Raw genomic sequence first — 16800 nt, 5'->3', positions numbered from 1 at the left:
CCAACCTCTACAATGTCGAGAACTCCAAAACCCTTCAACCATTACTAGCTGTTATGGTAAATTTGGTTGTAGTTATTAAGTTAATTATTAATCAGAGTTATAAACAGTAGTACATTTTTAGGAGACCAATGTAGTAAATTTGCTATCTTTTCCCTTCTTCAAGAGTGGATCCCCGAGGTGATCTAATGTAAATTGGATCATATTATTTATCATAATTAATAATTATCACTGATAATCATCATTGATAGCCAAATTTAACCTAAAACTCCCTTTTAATGTTGCATAAACACTACTTAAAGGGACAGTTTGTGTTTTTTGAAGTGGGGTCATATAAAGTACATATCTATAGTCGATCTGTTCCCTGCCATAATCACCGATCAGTGCAGCCTCAGTCAGGGGAAGCAGAGAGCCGCTCCATCCCAGAAGCTCAGCTTTGTACTGCAGTGAAAGGGTTCCAGATGCAAAGTGAATTTTAAGCACCTAATACAAGGCTCACCTAAAAAAAATCTATATCAGTTCAAGTGTATGTTTTATAGAGAAAATTCACACCGCTTTACATCGCAGTCAGACCGGCCTTTCTTTTGGCACTACATATTCTCAACCTCCCTACGCAGTTGCGCTAATGCGTAGGTATACGGAGGTTCTACGGTCTGTGTCTATTTCTTAAATTTGTGAAGTTTCGTTTTTATCGAAAGTAAACCTCTCGTCCAGCAACTGGGCATTGCACTGTATTTCACCGCTTGCAGATCACCTGTTGCCCAGTTGCGCTAATGGGTAGGGATACGGTTGAAAAAATGTTGTGTTTTAGGTGCTTTGCATCTGGACCCCGTTCACTGCTGTACAAAGCTGAGCATCTGGGCTGGAGCGGCTCTCTACTTCTCCAAACTGAGGCTGCGCTGATCGGTGATTACGGTATGGAACAGATCGACTATAGATATGTACTTTATATGACCCCACTTCAAAAAAACCCAAACTATCCCTTTATTTGTGCCATTGTACTGCGGACTATCATAATGGTGCCCCGTGTGAGGCATCCACATAATGGTGCCCTGTTTGATGTGCTGTATTGTTGGCAATTATTCATAAATGTGCAATATTCATTTCAGCATAATGAGTACAGTGCTAAAATTTGGGTTTCACATCTTGAATCCTTTAGCCGAAATGTTTTACCTTTAACCCCACAAGTCCACTACAGGAGAATACGTTGATTTTTACTTACAAACAACTGCAGTGTGATGAAAAGTGATTTATCAAATTTATAACCCATTTGATTAAGCAAAGTCTTTTGGGTTATCAACTGCCACTTCGAGCCATTTGCTATTGCTGCTCTCAATTCAAGTTGAAAGTGCTCAGTAGAGATTGTGAAAATTTCAGTTCAGCCTCCGAATATCCCATATTCAACGCATTGAATGTACAGTGTACAGTTTTACATGTGTGTGTATCTCTTTATAAAAGCAAATAACCTCTGTCTGTCTGTCTGTGTGTGTGTGTGTGTGTGTGTGTGTGTGTGTGTGTGTGTGTGTGTATTCCTCAAATATCTCTGCGGATCAGGATCAGACTGACCTGAGAGTTTCAACATGGCTGCTGCGTAGTTCAAGGGTGTGCTATTTTGCATTTGTTTGGACTGCAATGATACCGTTAATAAATCATTTCATAAATGCTTTACAAATTCCACGAGCATTGTCCACCGGAGCCACTACAGTCACGTGCGCACCAGAGCCAATCACTGCACACCGTGGCCACGCGCGCACCAGAGCCAACCACTGCAGAGCCCACTGCGACCCCCCACCTTAAGAAACAAGCAGATTTATACCTGCAGCGGCGCGAGCTGGACCGGGATTTTGCCGGCGGTTCGGTCCCGTTCTGTTCTGTTCTGTGCATCTAAACTGACTGTTGTGGATTAATGAGATTAAACGAGTCCGGACCGAGTCTGTTCGGGTCTGAGGAGATCTGGAGACCCGCAGACAACAAAGTGGAATCGGAATCTGTGGATGTTCGTGTGTAGCTAGCCGCTAGCTAGCAGCTAGCCACACGGCCCACCTCCCAAAGCGACGGACCGGAAGCATCGGCACTTCCAAAACCGGACCTAGGGTAAATAATGTCCGCCACGCTTTTTCGCAAACATTGCCTTCACGTTTGCTTTGTGTCTGGTGCAGGAAGAAACGATAAAACAGGCTTTTGTCACGAAAGTGTCCAAGCAGCAAGTTTGGTTGTTGAGGAACAGGAAGTTGTAGGAGGGACCTAGGCGGATGATTGACATGCAACGATGGTCGGTGTGTCTGAGAGTTGAGAGATTTGTGACATTTAGCGTGTTTGGAGTGTGTAGTTAGTGTGTTATGTAGTGTTTGGTGTAGTGTGTTTAGTGAGTAGAGGAGTCGGTTTTTTGTTTGAGTCAGAATAATGAGGAGAAGCTGAATGTGGAGCAGGCAGTGCAGCTCTTCATTCAGCTGGAAGGAGCTCAGGAAGACCTGAGCATTGCCTGCATTTAAATGTAAATAGTTACATATAACTTTGTAAATTTTTTAAATGTATGCACACATTTAGATAAACAACAATTTATATTTGCATTATAAGTTTAAAAAAAAAAAAAAAAAAAAGGTTAAACATATTTGTGGTTTTCACAGTAAAAAAATCTCGGTCCATTGTGTTAATACAGTATGTCAAAATAAAGAAAAATAACTGTACAGTCACACATGTGAGGTTGTGCTGAAAATAATGACACCAAGTAAGTAGTTTTTAAGATGAAATATAATGGCAAAATCAAAAATAGTCAAAAACAGCCAATTATACCCTGGAATATCGGATTTCACAACAAACCTAAATATCCCTTAGGCCCCACCTTCAAACACAGCCTCATTTGGCCATCCATGAAAAAGCTCCTTAACCTCCCACTTTTTTATAGGAATACACTTTTCTTACGGGCACTGCACTAGTATATATATATGTATGTACATATATATTTATATTCTTACAGTGTTATTTTATATTTATTTACTTATATGTATATTTACATGTATATTTTAAATGTATGTATGTATGTATATATCTTGCATATTTCTATATGTATACATTTATATTTATATATCTATGTATAATATATTGTATTTGGTTTTCTATTCTTTTATGGGTGTCGGGTGCCTTGGTGTCTCTTCTTTCTTGATCCTCTATATGTGTGTAACAGTGCTGTGTGTGACATGGAGCTTCAACTTCCTTGAGGGAACCTCCCAAAAGGATAAATAAAGTAGTCCAAGTCTAAGTCTAAGCATTGTAGTCAAGCTGTCATAATTTGATGACAATTTGATCCTTATTGTTAATTATTGAATTTATCCTAAATCTCCCTTTTAATGTTGCATAAACACTACTTAGTTGTGCCTCATGTAATGCTAGGCCAAACACTCTGTAACATAAGTCAGTGTGGTGAAACTGTGCACATAAAGTACAGCCTTTAGGAAACAGGTGTTTTAAATCTTATTTTGGGGCAAAGACACTAAACATCATAATTTATTTTAATAAGATTTGGCTGTTGATTCCATACATGCAGTTTTTATATCCAGTTGACCATTTAAAGTTAATTGACATAAGGGTCTGGTCTTGTTAGCCCAAGATAACTACCCCGGGGTCGTTGCACAAATGGCTGCTGAATGGCGAGAAAGGGCTTTGCTCTCACCTCTCTCTGTGGGGTGCCGTTGTCTGAGGCCTTCACCAACAGCTCATAAGTTTCCCTGCTCTCCCGATCCAGAGCTCCGACAGCAAGCAACGTCCCATCCTGCCACACATCACATGACTCAGAGCCAGAGCACCAACACAATACAGGTTCAATATATTTGCACAATCCTCTCTAGCCTCACCTCTCTGAATCTGAAGAGTGGGTGAGGGGAGGAGAGGGAGAGGGTGACCTCTCCATTGGGGCCGAGGTCGGCGTCCGTGGGCAAGATGGTGACAATGTCTCTTGGATTTTCCTCGGTGTAGTTGCCCTCGGGGATCTGTAGGGGGTCTGCGATAGTTGGGAACTGTGGGTTGTTGTCGTTGTAGTCCAGGACAGTGATGTTTAGCTGAGCTGTGGCATTCAGACCGTCTGTGGCCTGATCCACCGCCACCACCTGAAGACAGATGAAGAGGACAACACATTATAAGCTGAGTGAGGAGTTGGATAACTGTTTCAGCTGCCTATAGTACCAGGATCTCAGATTACTGTAATTTCTATTACAGTAAAAAGTAAATTCAGTTAACTTTTTCATATTGTTAAACTTTACAACACAAGCTATTTTTGTTAATTTAAACTCAAGACTTATGAAGCAATGGGAGGAGGACATTCAAATTTACATCTTCCACTCTGTCCTTTTGTAATGATAAAACTTATACCTCTAATACGTAGTTGTCCTTTGTCTCTCTGTCCAGAGTAACGTCGTTCTTCAGTGTCACCACACCCTGTTTGTTGATGTCAAAGGTATCACTGGTGTAGATGAAGTCACCAGCGGAGAATCCACCCTGAGGAAAAGATATGATTGTAGGGTGTTACACACATTTGCTGACTTCACTGTTCACCAAGTTAATAGCAGCAGGTATCACAAGCTTATCAAAAACAACATAAAGTATGATGTGAGAGATGATTCACAGTTTTATATAATTTATATAAATAATTATATAATTATGTGTTTCCATCTGATATAAATCTGCCAAGTCTTTTATTTATCTAATACATTTAAATACAAGATCAAATTAATGGATTGTAATGAATGCAAATCAATATTTAAGGTTGCAGTGATGGATGCTTTGGCTCGTGGATGTTAACCAGTGAGAATGAAACCATTACATTTGAGCTGTATTCAACATTACAGGGTTAATAGAATGAAATTCATACTTGTCATTTCCACCGATCGTGCAGCACAGAGACAGAGCAAAACTTCGGTGAGTGACGGATCAGATTAAAGGCACCTAATGAAGTTTTTGATAGAGATGCACCGATCGCAATCGGCCGATAATGTCCCTATCGGTTTAGATCGGAGTTCTCAAAATAGATCACATCAGGCCGATCAGATGACGTTTAAGTATAAAGACAGTGCATTAACTGCATGCGGGGAGGGAATTTCATGGCCGCCGTTGCCCCGCACTTTGGCCTTGATGCAGCGTGAAAAAAAAACTCATCATACGGCCACAGTGGCCTCTGTGCCCCTGGCCCGGTCAGCGTAGCGAGCTTGCCTTTAATTACAGCCACCTGAGTGCACAGTAGTCACTCACAGTAACTTCAGTGAGTTCGCGGTTTGCGCAGGTGGAGTCTCATCATCACGATGATCTCACGTGAAAGCCTCTCAAGCAGCAGCAGCGTCTCAAAACAGAAGAACGAAACTTACAGCACAGCGAGCGAGCGCAGCCGGTTTGACATGATACGTAACTGACTTATGTGGTAGGATTTAGTTTGGGAAAGTTGGAAATATATTCACAGATTCGAACTTCCCGGATCAATAACTCATAAGTGAAACCTTGTTAAAACACAAACGACGGCTCTTTTCTACCGTAGTGAGGAAGACAACGAGCTACAACCGTATTTTCATCAAAACGAGCGTCTGGACATTAACTCTGGTCTGTATGATCAGCCAGCTGTGAGACGAGGGCGCAGGGACCGTCTACAAAGTGCAACACTGAAAAGAGAAACTACAAAAAATTCAATAACTTGACTATTAGAGAGTGTAGTGTCACCAAAATCACTCCACACATCAGTGGTCTCCCTGCTGGTTATTCTACAATTTTTTGTTTGGAAAAAATGTGCTTTGCCATAATTTGGGGGAATTTCTATTGGGAGAAATATTCAGTAACACTAATATTCAGTGTAGTGTCACAAAACTCACCTCACCCTAACCCTACTTAAAATAAAAACTGTTTTGTAATGTAACATTAACTTGATTTTGGTATAAAAAAATGTTTTTAATACACAATCCATGTCTTATTATAAATTAGAATGTTATGGTATCAGTCTGAAAGGTAAATTAACACATTTTACTCAGTGGCCTTTGTGCCCTGTCATGTGGCCTTGGTGCCCCTGAAAAAAAAAAACTGAAGGCCAAATGGACTTGCCCCTAAAATGACGAAATTCCCACCCCTACTGCATTCCCACTAGTAAGCTACAGTTACTCTATGTAAGCTGAGTCCAAGTTGTCTCTAAGAGTCTCTAGAGTGTGAAATATTGCACATTGCCTCAGCCTGCAATAAAACGGTGGTCAATTCATGATACTTTCTCATCTCCTAATTTTTATACTTAATAATACAATGTCAATGTTGTGTAAGAAGAATCATTAGTTAAATATATTAAAGTTACACAAGACAACAATATAGAAGAATTTATGGATTTGACACTGTGATCGGTGATCGGCCCCAAAAATCCTGATCGGTGCATCTCTAGTTTTTGATATCGAGAAATGCTGTGGACTAATCCACAGGTCACTCAGCTACATACAATGAATGTGATCACACAGAACTAAGAACTAAATATTTTGCACTCACCTCGTCCCTGTCAGTGACCTCCAGTGTCAGGATGGACGCACCGCTGGCCAGGTTCTCAAAGACGGCCACGTCGTATTTTTCCTCACTGAACACAGGAGGGTTGTTGTTCACGTCCTTCACCTTCACCACCACAGAGCTGTTCGTGACCAGCGAGGGGGTCCCTGCATCAGAGGCCTGAACCATCAGGCTGTACATCTTCACCTCACTGTAGTCCAGAGGCTGGGCCAGCTGCAGAGTCCCACTGGAAGAGTCCAGCTCAAACACAGCAGGGTCTGATGAGGGACTCTGCTGGAGAATACTGTAAGAAACTCTCCCGTTTGCTCCTTCATCTGGGTCTACAGCTGATAGGGTGAGCAAGCTTTTACCCACTGACTCTGTTTCCAACACTTCAACCTGATACTCAGCCACTGAGAACTCGGGGACGTTATCGTTGACGTCAGACACTTGGACCAGCAGGGAGGCTGTGGCCGACCTGGCTGGACGACCCTGATCTTCAGCCACCACCAGCAGGTTGTACTCTGCCTTGGTCTCCCTGTCAAGTGCAGCAGCCACACTCACCATCCCAGACACAGGATCAATATCGAACCTCCCCTCTCCTCCTCTCAGCGAGTATCTGATCTCCTTGTTGAAACTGCTGTCTTTGTCTGTAGCTGGTACAACAGTAACATTGGATCCGACCTCTGAGTCCTCTGGGATTGATGTTGTGACAGAACTGGGGGCAAAAACAGGACTGTTGTCGTTGACATCAGTGACTTGAACCTCCACGACAGCACTGTCACTGTCGACGCCGTCAGAGATGGAAATGGTCACAGAGTAGTTGTGTGGGCCTTCGTCATAGTCGAGTTTCACCTTAGTGGTGAATTCACCGGTGCGGGCGATGGAGAACTTGTCAGAGTGTGTATCAACTCGAAGAGTCACAGGTTTGTCTTCAGGTATCACCTGGAAGTTAACCTGAAGACATGAAGATGAGGGGATGGATGTAAAAATAAATATCCTGAGTTATGCCACCCTCTCAACAATCACACCTAAATACAAATCAGTTTTGGATATCAGATGAACAGGTGTGGGTTAAATGGACATGACTGATCAAAGAAACTTACCCTAAGAATCACAACTTCTGGGTCCTGCTCCTCTGCTACGGTGCCATAGTAGACTCTTTGTAAAAACTGAGGTTTTGAGTCGCCAGGAGCACGAATGATCACCTGTGCTGCAGTAGAGCGGGATACAGTCCCACCTAGAGGAGAGATGGAAAAAAATTATCAAAATGATTTTGAGTATCGAGCGTGATAACTCTTTTTCTACCTTGTGCCCGTGGAAGTGGTTGAATGTGTTTATGATAAGTCTCGGAATCCTAGTCCAGGGCTGGTAATTTTTTCAGGATGTTTCACACTCCAACAAGATCTCAGTATGCTTCAGATGAACCAGACTGTACAACATCTCATCTAACCTCGTCTAAAATCTAAATATTTAAGTAATTTAATATCTAAGATAAGAGCTCTGGGCTCTTTATGGTCCAGTGTTTAAATAACACCAAGCGAGGAAATGGAAATCTAAATAACACACGTTTGAAAGAAGACATTGGTCATGGAAAGTTGGAGCTGATACAGTTTCGTGGGTGTGATAACAACTTTATGACCACAAAGAATTCAATAGTTCCAAAGGTGACGTGTCCAACATATCTCTTTTGACTGAAATGCAGTTGTTGGACTTTTCAGTCTAAAGAGAGCATTTTAATCCAAGTATACTGTGCTTGTGTTATCAACAGGTACTGGATTATCACTCCGAGCCATCTACATGATAAATAATTGTGTAATTCAGTGCTACTTCTGGTTGTGCTGAATACTACGAGAAATACTGTTCAGACATACCATCTGTGGCTGTTATGTAGAGAGGGAACTCCAAAATCTGGTTTTCAACCAGGGGAATTGCTTTAGCCAGAGTTATCGTTCCAGTTTTCTCCTCGATGGAGAAGTAGCCGTCAGTGTTCCCAAAGTCGATTGAGTACGTGATCTGTCCATTTGCGCCATCGTCAACATCATCTGCCTCAACCTTTGTGTGAAATTATATAAATCATAAAAATAACAGTTGACAAGAAAAAAAAAAACTATGAAAAAAGACTAAACTAAAACTATAACAACGTTACGCTTAAGGATGAATCAGTGACAGGATTTCATTTAGTAAAGCAGACATCACATAAGTGAAATATGTGATGTGTTATATAATGAAGTGATAAATTAAGTCCGCTGAGTTGTAAAAATTAGAAGTAGAAAGGGACCTCAAACTGAACCTTGAGGAATTCCACACCGCCTGTTACACTCATGGCCAGGTGTAAGGTTTCCTGATTATTGTTGGGATATAGGGGCAGGGTAAAGTAATATGATGAATATTAATCACTCACCTGGACCAGCAACATTCCCTCAGTTTGATTTGCAAACACCTTTCCCTCGTACTTGTTACTGGTGAAAACAGGACTGTTGTCGTTCTCATCCAGAAGGGTCACACTGACTTCTGCTGTTGCAACGTTGTTTGGTGGATTCGTCTCTGCTGCTTCAATCTTTTAATCAACAAAAGAACAGCATCTAACTTAAAGTGTAAACATGCTCAGATACAACAATGTCCTGCAGCAGTAGTTGTTGCAATAGTCCTGCAACAACCAGAAAGTTCAGGGTTTATGTTCAATGTGAAATCTGGATCACCTGAAAAGTGAAGCTTGTAGTCGTCTCTCTGTCCAGAGCTGTGGAGTCCTTCACTCTGACTGTCCCATCAGAACCGATAGAGAAGGGAGCTGATTCTGGAAGGATCCGCAATGTTCCCACAAATCCTCCCTGGAGAAACAGGATCATGGAATAGATTATTGAATAATTACTATCAATCAATATCCAAGTGTGGTTTTCAGTAAAATATTTACCTGGTCCAGGTCGGTGACGACGGCTCTGAATATGACAGCATCAACAGGAGAATTTTCCAGAAGTGAAACAGAGTAGTTGGACCGGTCAAACTTTGGAGCGTTATCATTCACATCCTCGATGGTGACAGACACCACAGCGTTAGCCGTCTTCAAGCTGTCGTCTGTCTGAGCCGCCTGCAGACAGAATAATACAGATAATCATTAAAGGGATAAACATGTAATGCTGTTTTACTGTGAAGCTCCAGAAACACTTTGGACCATGAAACATCACTTGGCTTTCCATCAACATGGAGGGAGGAGATGATGACTGAATTTTCATTTTTGAAACTTTACCTTTAATTATTCTTTTGTTTTTGAGCCAATAATCATTCAAGCTAGCAACTAATATAGGACCTAAGCAGAGGCATTTAAGGCACATGCCAAACAAACAGGGGGCCCAGACACAGAAGAGAAGAACATCAACTGCCTACAATAAATATTTTTGAACATTTTTCCAATAAAACACAGAAATATTTCATGTCCATATTTATATTTTCACTTTTTAAATGTGCACATTAGCTTTACTTTTCCTACAAATACATGAGTCATCAATTGCCTCAGCCTGAGATGTGCTATGAGCGTCACATGTCACCAAATATTAGGATGTTGTTACCTCGATGTTGACAGAGATCACACTGCTGTTCATCTCTTCTCTGTCTATTGGAGTCTGCACAGACAAAACTCCACTGCTGGAGTCAATGTGGAAGTTACTCTGATACTCTGCTGGAGACACTAAACAAACAAAGAGGAGGTTAAATACAGAGCGTTTCTTCACATAATTTAGTGTTTCGTCTGTCTGAGCTAAATTCGCAGCTTTATTTTCCTGTTGTATTTACCTTCACTGATGCTATAGATCAGAGCCATGTTGATCCCGATGTCTCCATCCTGAGCTTTTATTGCCTCTGGCTCAATGGTCGGGAAAGGTCCATCCTAAAATATGTAATGCACAAGTGGTTAATGTTCAAATTCTGTCCTCAAAATCAAAAGCAACACTTCTATCTAACACTCCACAGTCATTATTAAGAAAATACAAAACTATGTCACATGTGTAGCAAAAACCTTCAAAATGCACCACAACACAAAAACTTAAAACGTGCATATGGAAGATTCGACCAGCTGTTTAAAGTCATATTTCCCAGAGTAACTGCTAATTGCTGCTAACTGTATTACGTTGATGCATCCATGATTGTAGCTTCAGTTAGCTTGTTAGCTTGTTTGCTCAGTTAGCGGCATAGCTAGCCAGACTATCGGGGATGTGATGGTGGTTAAATCCGTAGCAGAGGAGCTTTGGACTGCTGGGAGGAAATAAGGTTATCAGGCCTGCTGCTAGCAAACTGACAAACTGTTACAGACCTGGGATTTGTGTTCACAATACTGGTGTTGCACCCAGAAACCGTGGGGATTTCTACATAATGTTGCTTTAAAAAGAAGTGTTCTGACAATGTGGAAGCAAAGACATGTCAAGACTTGTGAGAGAAATATTGTAGTATTGAAGCTGAAGGTATTTCTGGGTGTTATATCATAGAAAACTGGACTCTCATGTTTCACCTCTCGTCCATGACGCTGATTCACTTGTAGTATTTAGTTTAGAAGACTCACCTGATTCTCTGGAATAAAAGCCCGGTACAAGCTGTGGCTGAAATATGGATTCAAGTTGTCAAAGTCTTCTACGTTAATCACCACAGTGGCTGTGTCACTCAACCCCAAGGGATCCTGTAGTGAAGAACAACATAAACAAAGCAGATCCATCAGGTAGTCATGTCAGTCATGTTAATCTGTATTTGTTATTTCTGTCAGTATCAATAATTTTACTCACACTGGCTTTCACTATTAAGTTGTACTGTTGGACTAAATTGTAGTTTAAAGGTTTCTTCAAGCGAACAGCTCCTGCGCTGGTCACCTCAAAGACCTCTGAAGCTGGTTCCTTATGGAAGAAAGTGAACAACAGATTTTCATGATGAACATTTTGTAATGTAAATGTCAAAATGTTGCACTTCTCTTCTTGGTTTGGTTGATAGTATTTTAATTCACTTGTGTTTCAGTGCAGTGACAAGCAACATATATGCTACAATATTTATACAAATCCTCCTTTATTTGAGTTTTATGAATTTGCATTGTTTTCTTTGATGTGCTGCCTATGTGTCGTCTTCAGGCTCTTCACATACTGTATGAACGCCAGACAATATGCAGAATCCAGAGGTAAATCCTGATAGTTTTAATTTTTTGCTTGTTCCTATATTCAGCTTACAACAGGAGATTGTTCGGCGCCTGAGTAGAAGCATGCAGAAGGCAAAATGTGATGCAAAAGGTCCGCTGTGGAGACCTCAGCGGGTCTGACTGATAATTTCATGTTTGCCCGAACTACCAGATTTTCTCTTTCTTCGTCACATATTTGTATTCTTGAAAGTACGCACAATATACTGTACATGTCATTGACATGCCAACTCGCTCGCTGTGAACTCACACTGGACAATTGTCTGCTCTATTCACACATTCAGGACTTGGGATTAGGGAGCTGGCTGGGTAAAGTCAGGGGCAAATAATGCTGACAGGATTTAAAAAAACATGCAAGCAACTACGTCCACTCTAGCTTCCGCAATTAGGTGACAAGCAACATGAATGTTACTACAAATATCTCTCAGTTTTAAAAAAAATGTCATTAAATCTTTCACTCAGGTAATTTCAGTAACTAGGTGAAGTATTGGTGTACGTGGAAAGATTCATTAAGCTTGTATAAATATGGGTGAATCTCATTACAAGGGAATATGTGATTGCGTTGTTCGCTGTGGTGCCATCTGCGTCCGTCGCCGTCACTCGAACAACTTCGAATCCCACAGGTTCTGACTGAAAGAAGAAAAGGACGATTGATACAGATACAAATACATTACACACATGCATGTTCTGTTGTTCATACAATAAACACTTAGTCTGAGCACAGTGTTTGTTACAACATTTATCCTCTCTAACTGGTGGTTATGGTCACACTTTGGCAACACTAGTCGTTAATCAGCTCAGCCAATTACAGACAAAACAGAAGAACAATGAAACAAACATTTTCAAGCAAATTCTTCTAGTACTTCACTACAAATTAGCCTCTGCTCCACTAGTTTTTATCAGTATCTGGTGTGAACACCATTGTCCTCATGCAGTTCAGGCCCGGTCCACACTTACAAAGCCTTTTGAAAAAAGGTTGTTTTATTCACCGAGGATATCACTTCCTTATAAATAGTATTTCCTGTTGCTAAGCAACTGACCACAGCCTACTTAGTGTACGTGATCGACCATGAGTTGTGTTTTCTTAAGAAACCTGTCTCTGAAAATCCCCCGTATGTGTGGATTGGGCCTTACTGTCACTAACATAGAGTTTAACCAATATATCAACAAAATTTCAGAGAAATTATTTGACAAAACTGGATCAAAAATGTGTTGCATTTATATTTCTGCTCAGTTCCTGACAGTAGATACAGGTGTATTGTGCAGGAGGTCTACAGTCACTTTCTCACAGATTTCAGTGACTCACCTCAGAGACATTCTGACTGTAGAGCTTCTCTTCAAATATCGGGCTGTTGTCATTGATGTCATTGATTTTCAGTCTCCGAGTGTTGTTGTACTGCAAAGACAAACACATCATTTGAAATATTTTGTAATGCAGTGCTGAGTGAATACTGTAACTTTTACATTTCACTCACCTTAATTACACCATCACACATGATGGAGTAAAACAAGGTGCCGCCACTCTGTAAGACAGGAACACAGGGCACTTGAGGTTTGTGGAGACACCTGACAGAACACACTAGAAAACTCAACATAAAGAAGTGCTGAAGGTTAAATATGAAATATTGCACATAATACAGCAGCAAGTCGTGAATAGCTGGAAAAATATAATATGTGACCTTTAATATCGACATGAGCATGTGAGGAAATTCAATCCAGGCAGTAGAACACATTTGCTGTTGGGATTTATCAGTAAATCAATTTAATATCTATCTGACAGTGTTGTCATAACTCACGTCTGTCAGTGTGTCTGCGTCCAGCGGCTTCTTGGTTCGAACAGTCGCGCTGGTGTCTCCAATCATGAAGCTCAGCTCCAGATACTCCAGGTGATTGTCAAAGATGTATGGCACCAACTTCACACCACTTCCTGCTGTGATCCCAGTAATCAACTCCACATCCCCTGCAGCATGATGGGAGCATTGTGAGAGGGACTAAATTACTTATCTGAGTGAACTTTTAATAAATGATGCATCTCACTGATATGAATGCTGCACTCTTATGAGCCTTGAGCAGATAATGTATTCTGTAGTGGCTCATTAATGATGCATCACCTCATAAATCATGACACTCTTCCACACATGATAGTAAATCCAGGTTTTTAATTCTAAAAAAATATTGGTATCCATTTCAATTTTGATATTTGGGTGAAATATTGTTTGAGAAGGAAAAAAAATAATAAAGAAATTAAATAATTAGGTGGTCATTTTATTTGAACACATTTGATTTATTATAATCATTTAGAAGATATCTGCCTTTTGCAAAGAAACACAAAACTCATTTTCTAAAGTCACCTTTTGCTGGATTAATTGACATTAATTTATTTGAAAATCTGTGACGTAGAACAAGTGTAAAATCTAACTTACCTGCATATCCTTCATCCACTGGACCAAATGCTCTTGAGCTACCTGTAGTACAATCTATGACTGTAGTATCTTTAGGAACAGAAAAAAACATACAAGTTAATACAGAACAGACACATTAATGTAGGTTCACTCAAATACCTGCATATTAAAACCTCCATAACAACATCTGGTATCTGGGCATGTATAATGTTTTGGTTTTATGTGCCTATCATTTGTTTAGGGGTGTTAATGACAGACTGATATTGATATCCCTGAAGCCACGCTGATAAAAAACAAATTAAACTAAACCTGCAATGATGAAGATTAACTGGTGATCCATTTATATAATAGACTACATGTTTGAATAAACTGACTCTTTGTCCAGTGTTGTTGCCCTTTTAGACTGCAGGAAATGGAAAGGATCACTGCAGTGCCAACAATATTACTTAGCAGTGAAAGGGGTCAAATGTGTGTTGCCACAGTAAATGTGCTTCAAGAGTAACTTGTCAAATCTGACACATTAAAGTGTGTTTACAGGTCTGAGGGAGTCCTACTGGATAAAAAATTATCATGAAGCCTTTCTGTGGCTACAGAGGAAGCTGCATGGAGTCAGATAATTGCCTCCAGTGATGTCACTCAGTGGCCAAGTTGGATTGTGGGTAATGAAGGCAGTTGGTTTTGAAAAGCATCATTACACTGCTGTAACACTGTTCGACTTATTATGGACGGTTTGAAAACAAACAATCACAAACAAAAGAACAGAACCAGAGATATCACCTTTTATTCCAGTCATCTGTCTTCTATTTCAAAACCTGGTGCCTACATTACCCACAATGCAACTGAGTAACATCTGAGTTGCCCTTTAAGTGACTCTCCACCATTGGAGACAGATACTCTAAACATGTTTGCTGAACAGCCCTGAAACAAACAGACCATTTAAAGTAAATTACAATATATTTTTCTTTACTTTTCTTTTCTTTTAACAATGGCAAAATTAATTCTAATGTCTCTGGTCATAATCAGTGTTAATGTATAATCTTTGGTGACTATGTACTGTAATTTTTCTTTCTTACATCCGTGCAGAACCTGATACTGGACTTTGAAACACCATAAAGTGTAATCAAACTGACAACCACACATTGTTTAGTGTACACAGTGAAAGGGCTGGGTCGAGCCCCTGAGTATCTGCTCGCTGCTTAAGTGCGTCAAAGACTAGAGGTAGATTTACGATGGCACAGCCTGATACCCGCTGCAGGGTCCAACAACGTCATAACTTAATTTAACTTGAATACTGAACTTCCATAAATAATCTCACCAGACATTCACCAAATGTCAATAAGTCATGATGAATATTAAGTATGACTTGTTGATTTTTGGACGGACTGAATTAACAGATTTGGACACGAAAAACTAATGGTAATAAATCGAGCGTCAGAAAACCGTCGGCCTCAGTTTTAAATCAAATCTCTACCACTTTTTTTCCTGATTTCCAAACTCCATCCATTCTGGTTCTACTCACTTAAAGGATCTCCAGAGATGGCACACACACAAATAGAGATGAAGAGAAGGAGACCAGGCCGAACCAAACCGCTGGAGTCCATCTCGGCTCCGCTGTGTTTTCCAAAAGGCTGAGACTTGACAATGAACTAAGCACCTGAGTTACAGGTGTTATCAAGCAACTGTAGTTCAGCTCTCCCTCCTTCCCAGCAACCCTCTTTTATGGGAGGTTGTAAAATATTACAGGTTTCAAAGACAGCTGACTGTTCCAGACAGCAACGCAGAGTTTCATTTCCCCTGAAACAGTGAGAACGAATCATGTTTTCACCTCACAGGAGAAGTTCAGGTCGCTGAAGACAAACATCTAAAATTTGAGAGTTTGGAAAACATTTTTTGACCTTTGTACTTTAGGTGATTTTTTAATGTATTTATTGTGTTTACTTTTTATAGATTGTCATATCTTTGTGGAGTGTCGTAAAAGGTTTATTGTTTCTTTGAAAACAGACTCTTCCTGTTTGAAGACTGAACTAAACTAATGTAAATGTACACAGACTTTAATCATAGCACCAGAAATTTGAAAAAAATAAACTGGTGATGGAAGGAAGGAAAATTTGGGTTATTAAGTGGGATACTAATTCAAAAGCAAACATGGCCGGCATCACAAGTCCAAGTCCTAAACAAGGCATGTTGCTCCCTTCACCAACAGTACAGTACATTTATAAATGAAGGATGGATTGTCAAAAATACATCTCGACAAAATTAGCAAAAAAAAAAGTACGTCTCAGAATTTAAAAAGTGTTGTTTTTCTCTTTTTTAAAGCTCCTGTACAGACTTTTCATTTAGTGTTGATTTTGGCGGCCCCGCTGGACGAAAGCGGTAGTGTTTTGCCGGAATGAAGACTGTATTTCCCATGAGCTCTAGCGCCCACTGTCGTGAAGACGTTTGTCTGGCCGGCGCGTGTAGATTTGTTTTGGAAACGTCGGAAAGACGACGTGACTTGCTTTGAAAACTTTTTTTTTTTTTAGCAGCTATCTGCACAGTGATTGTGATGGATGTTTTGTTCTAAGTAAGAAACTGAATCATTTATAATGACAGAGGATATTACCGACGCATCGTTGCAGGTCGGCTGGGCTGATCACACAGCTGAAATGGATGCGTGATCTAAGACGTTTGTTGTCGTTTTCACGAGTGTAGTATCTAGAGCTAATCTAGTGGTAACGTTAGCCAGCTTTGTTGTAACAA

At 40.4% G+C, this 16800-nt stretch overlaps 1 protein-coding gene across 1 annotated transcript in view; it reads right to left on the bottom strand.

The window, feature by feature from the left end:
- LOC115586875 (cadherin-23-like) overlaps positions 1-15698 on the bottom strand; it is a 58157-nt gene extending 42459 nt beyond the window's left edge. Inside the window, exons 1-9 of the mRNA XM_030426308.1 lie at positions 15581-15698; positions 14083-14151; positions 13456-13619; positions 13135-13182; positions 12966-13055; positions 12203-12289; positions 11262-11369; positions 11045-11158; positions 10282-10375 (exon numbers count right to left, since the gene is read on the bottom strand). Coding sequence (XP_030282168.1) covers positions 10282-10375; positions 11045-11158; positions 11262-11369; positions 12203-12289; positions 12966-13055; positions 13135-13182; positions 13456-13619; positions 14083-14151; positions 15581-15662 — 856 coding nt within the window. The 5' untranslated portion in view covers positions 15663-15698. The remainder of the gene's footprint in view (positions 1-10281; positions 10376-11044; positions 11159-11261; positions 11370-12202; positions 12290-12965; positions 13056-13134; positions 13183-13455; positions 13620-14082; positions 14152-15580) is intronic.
- Positions 15699-16800: the final 1102 nt, after the last annotated feature.

This window comes from Sparus aurata, chromosome 1 (assembly GCF_900880675.1).
Source record: "Sparus aurata chromosome 1, fSpaAur1.1, whole genome shotgun sequence".
Lineage (NCBI taxonomy): Eukaryota > Metazoa > Chordata > Actinopteri > Spariformes > Sparidae > Sparus > Sparus aurata.
This window is presented reverse-complemented; position numbering and strand designations above follow the sequence as displayed.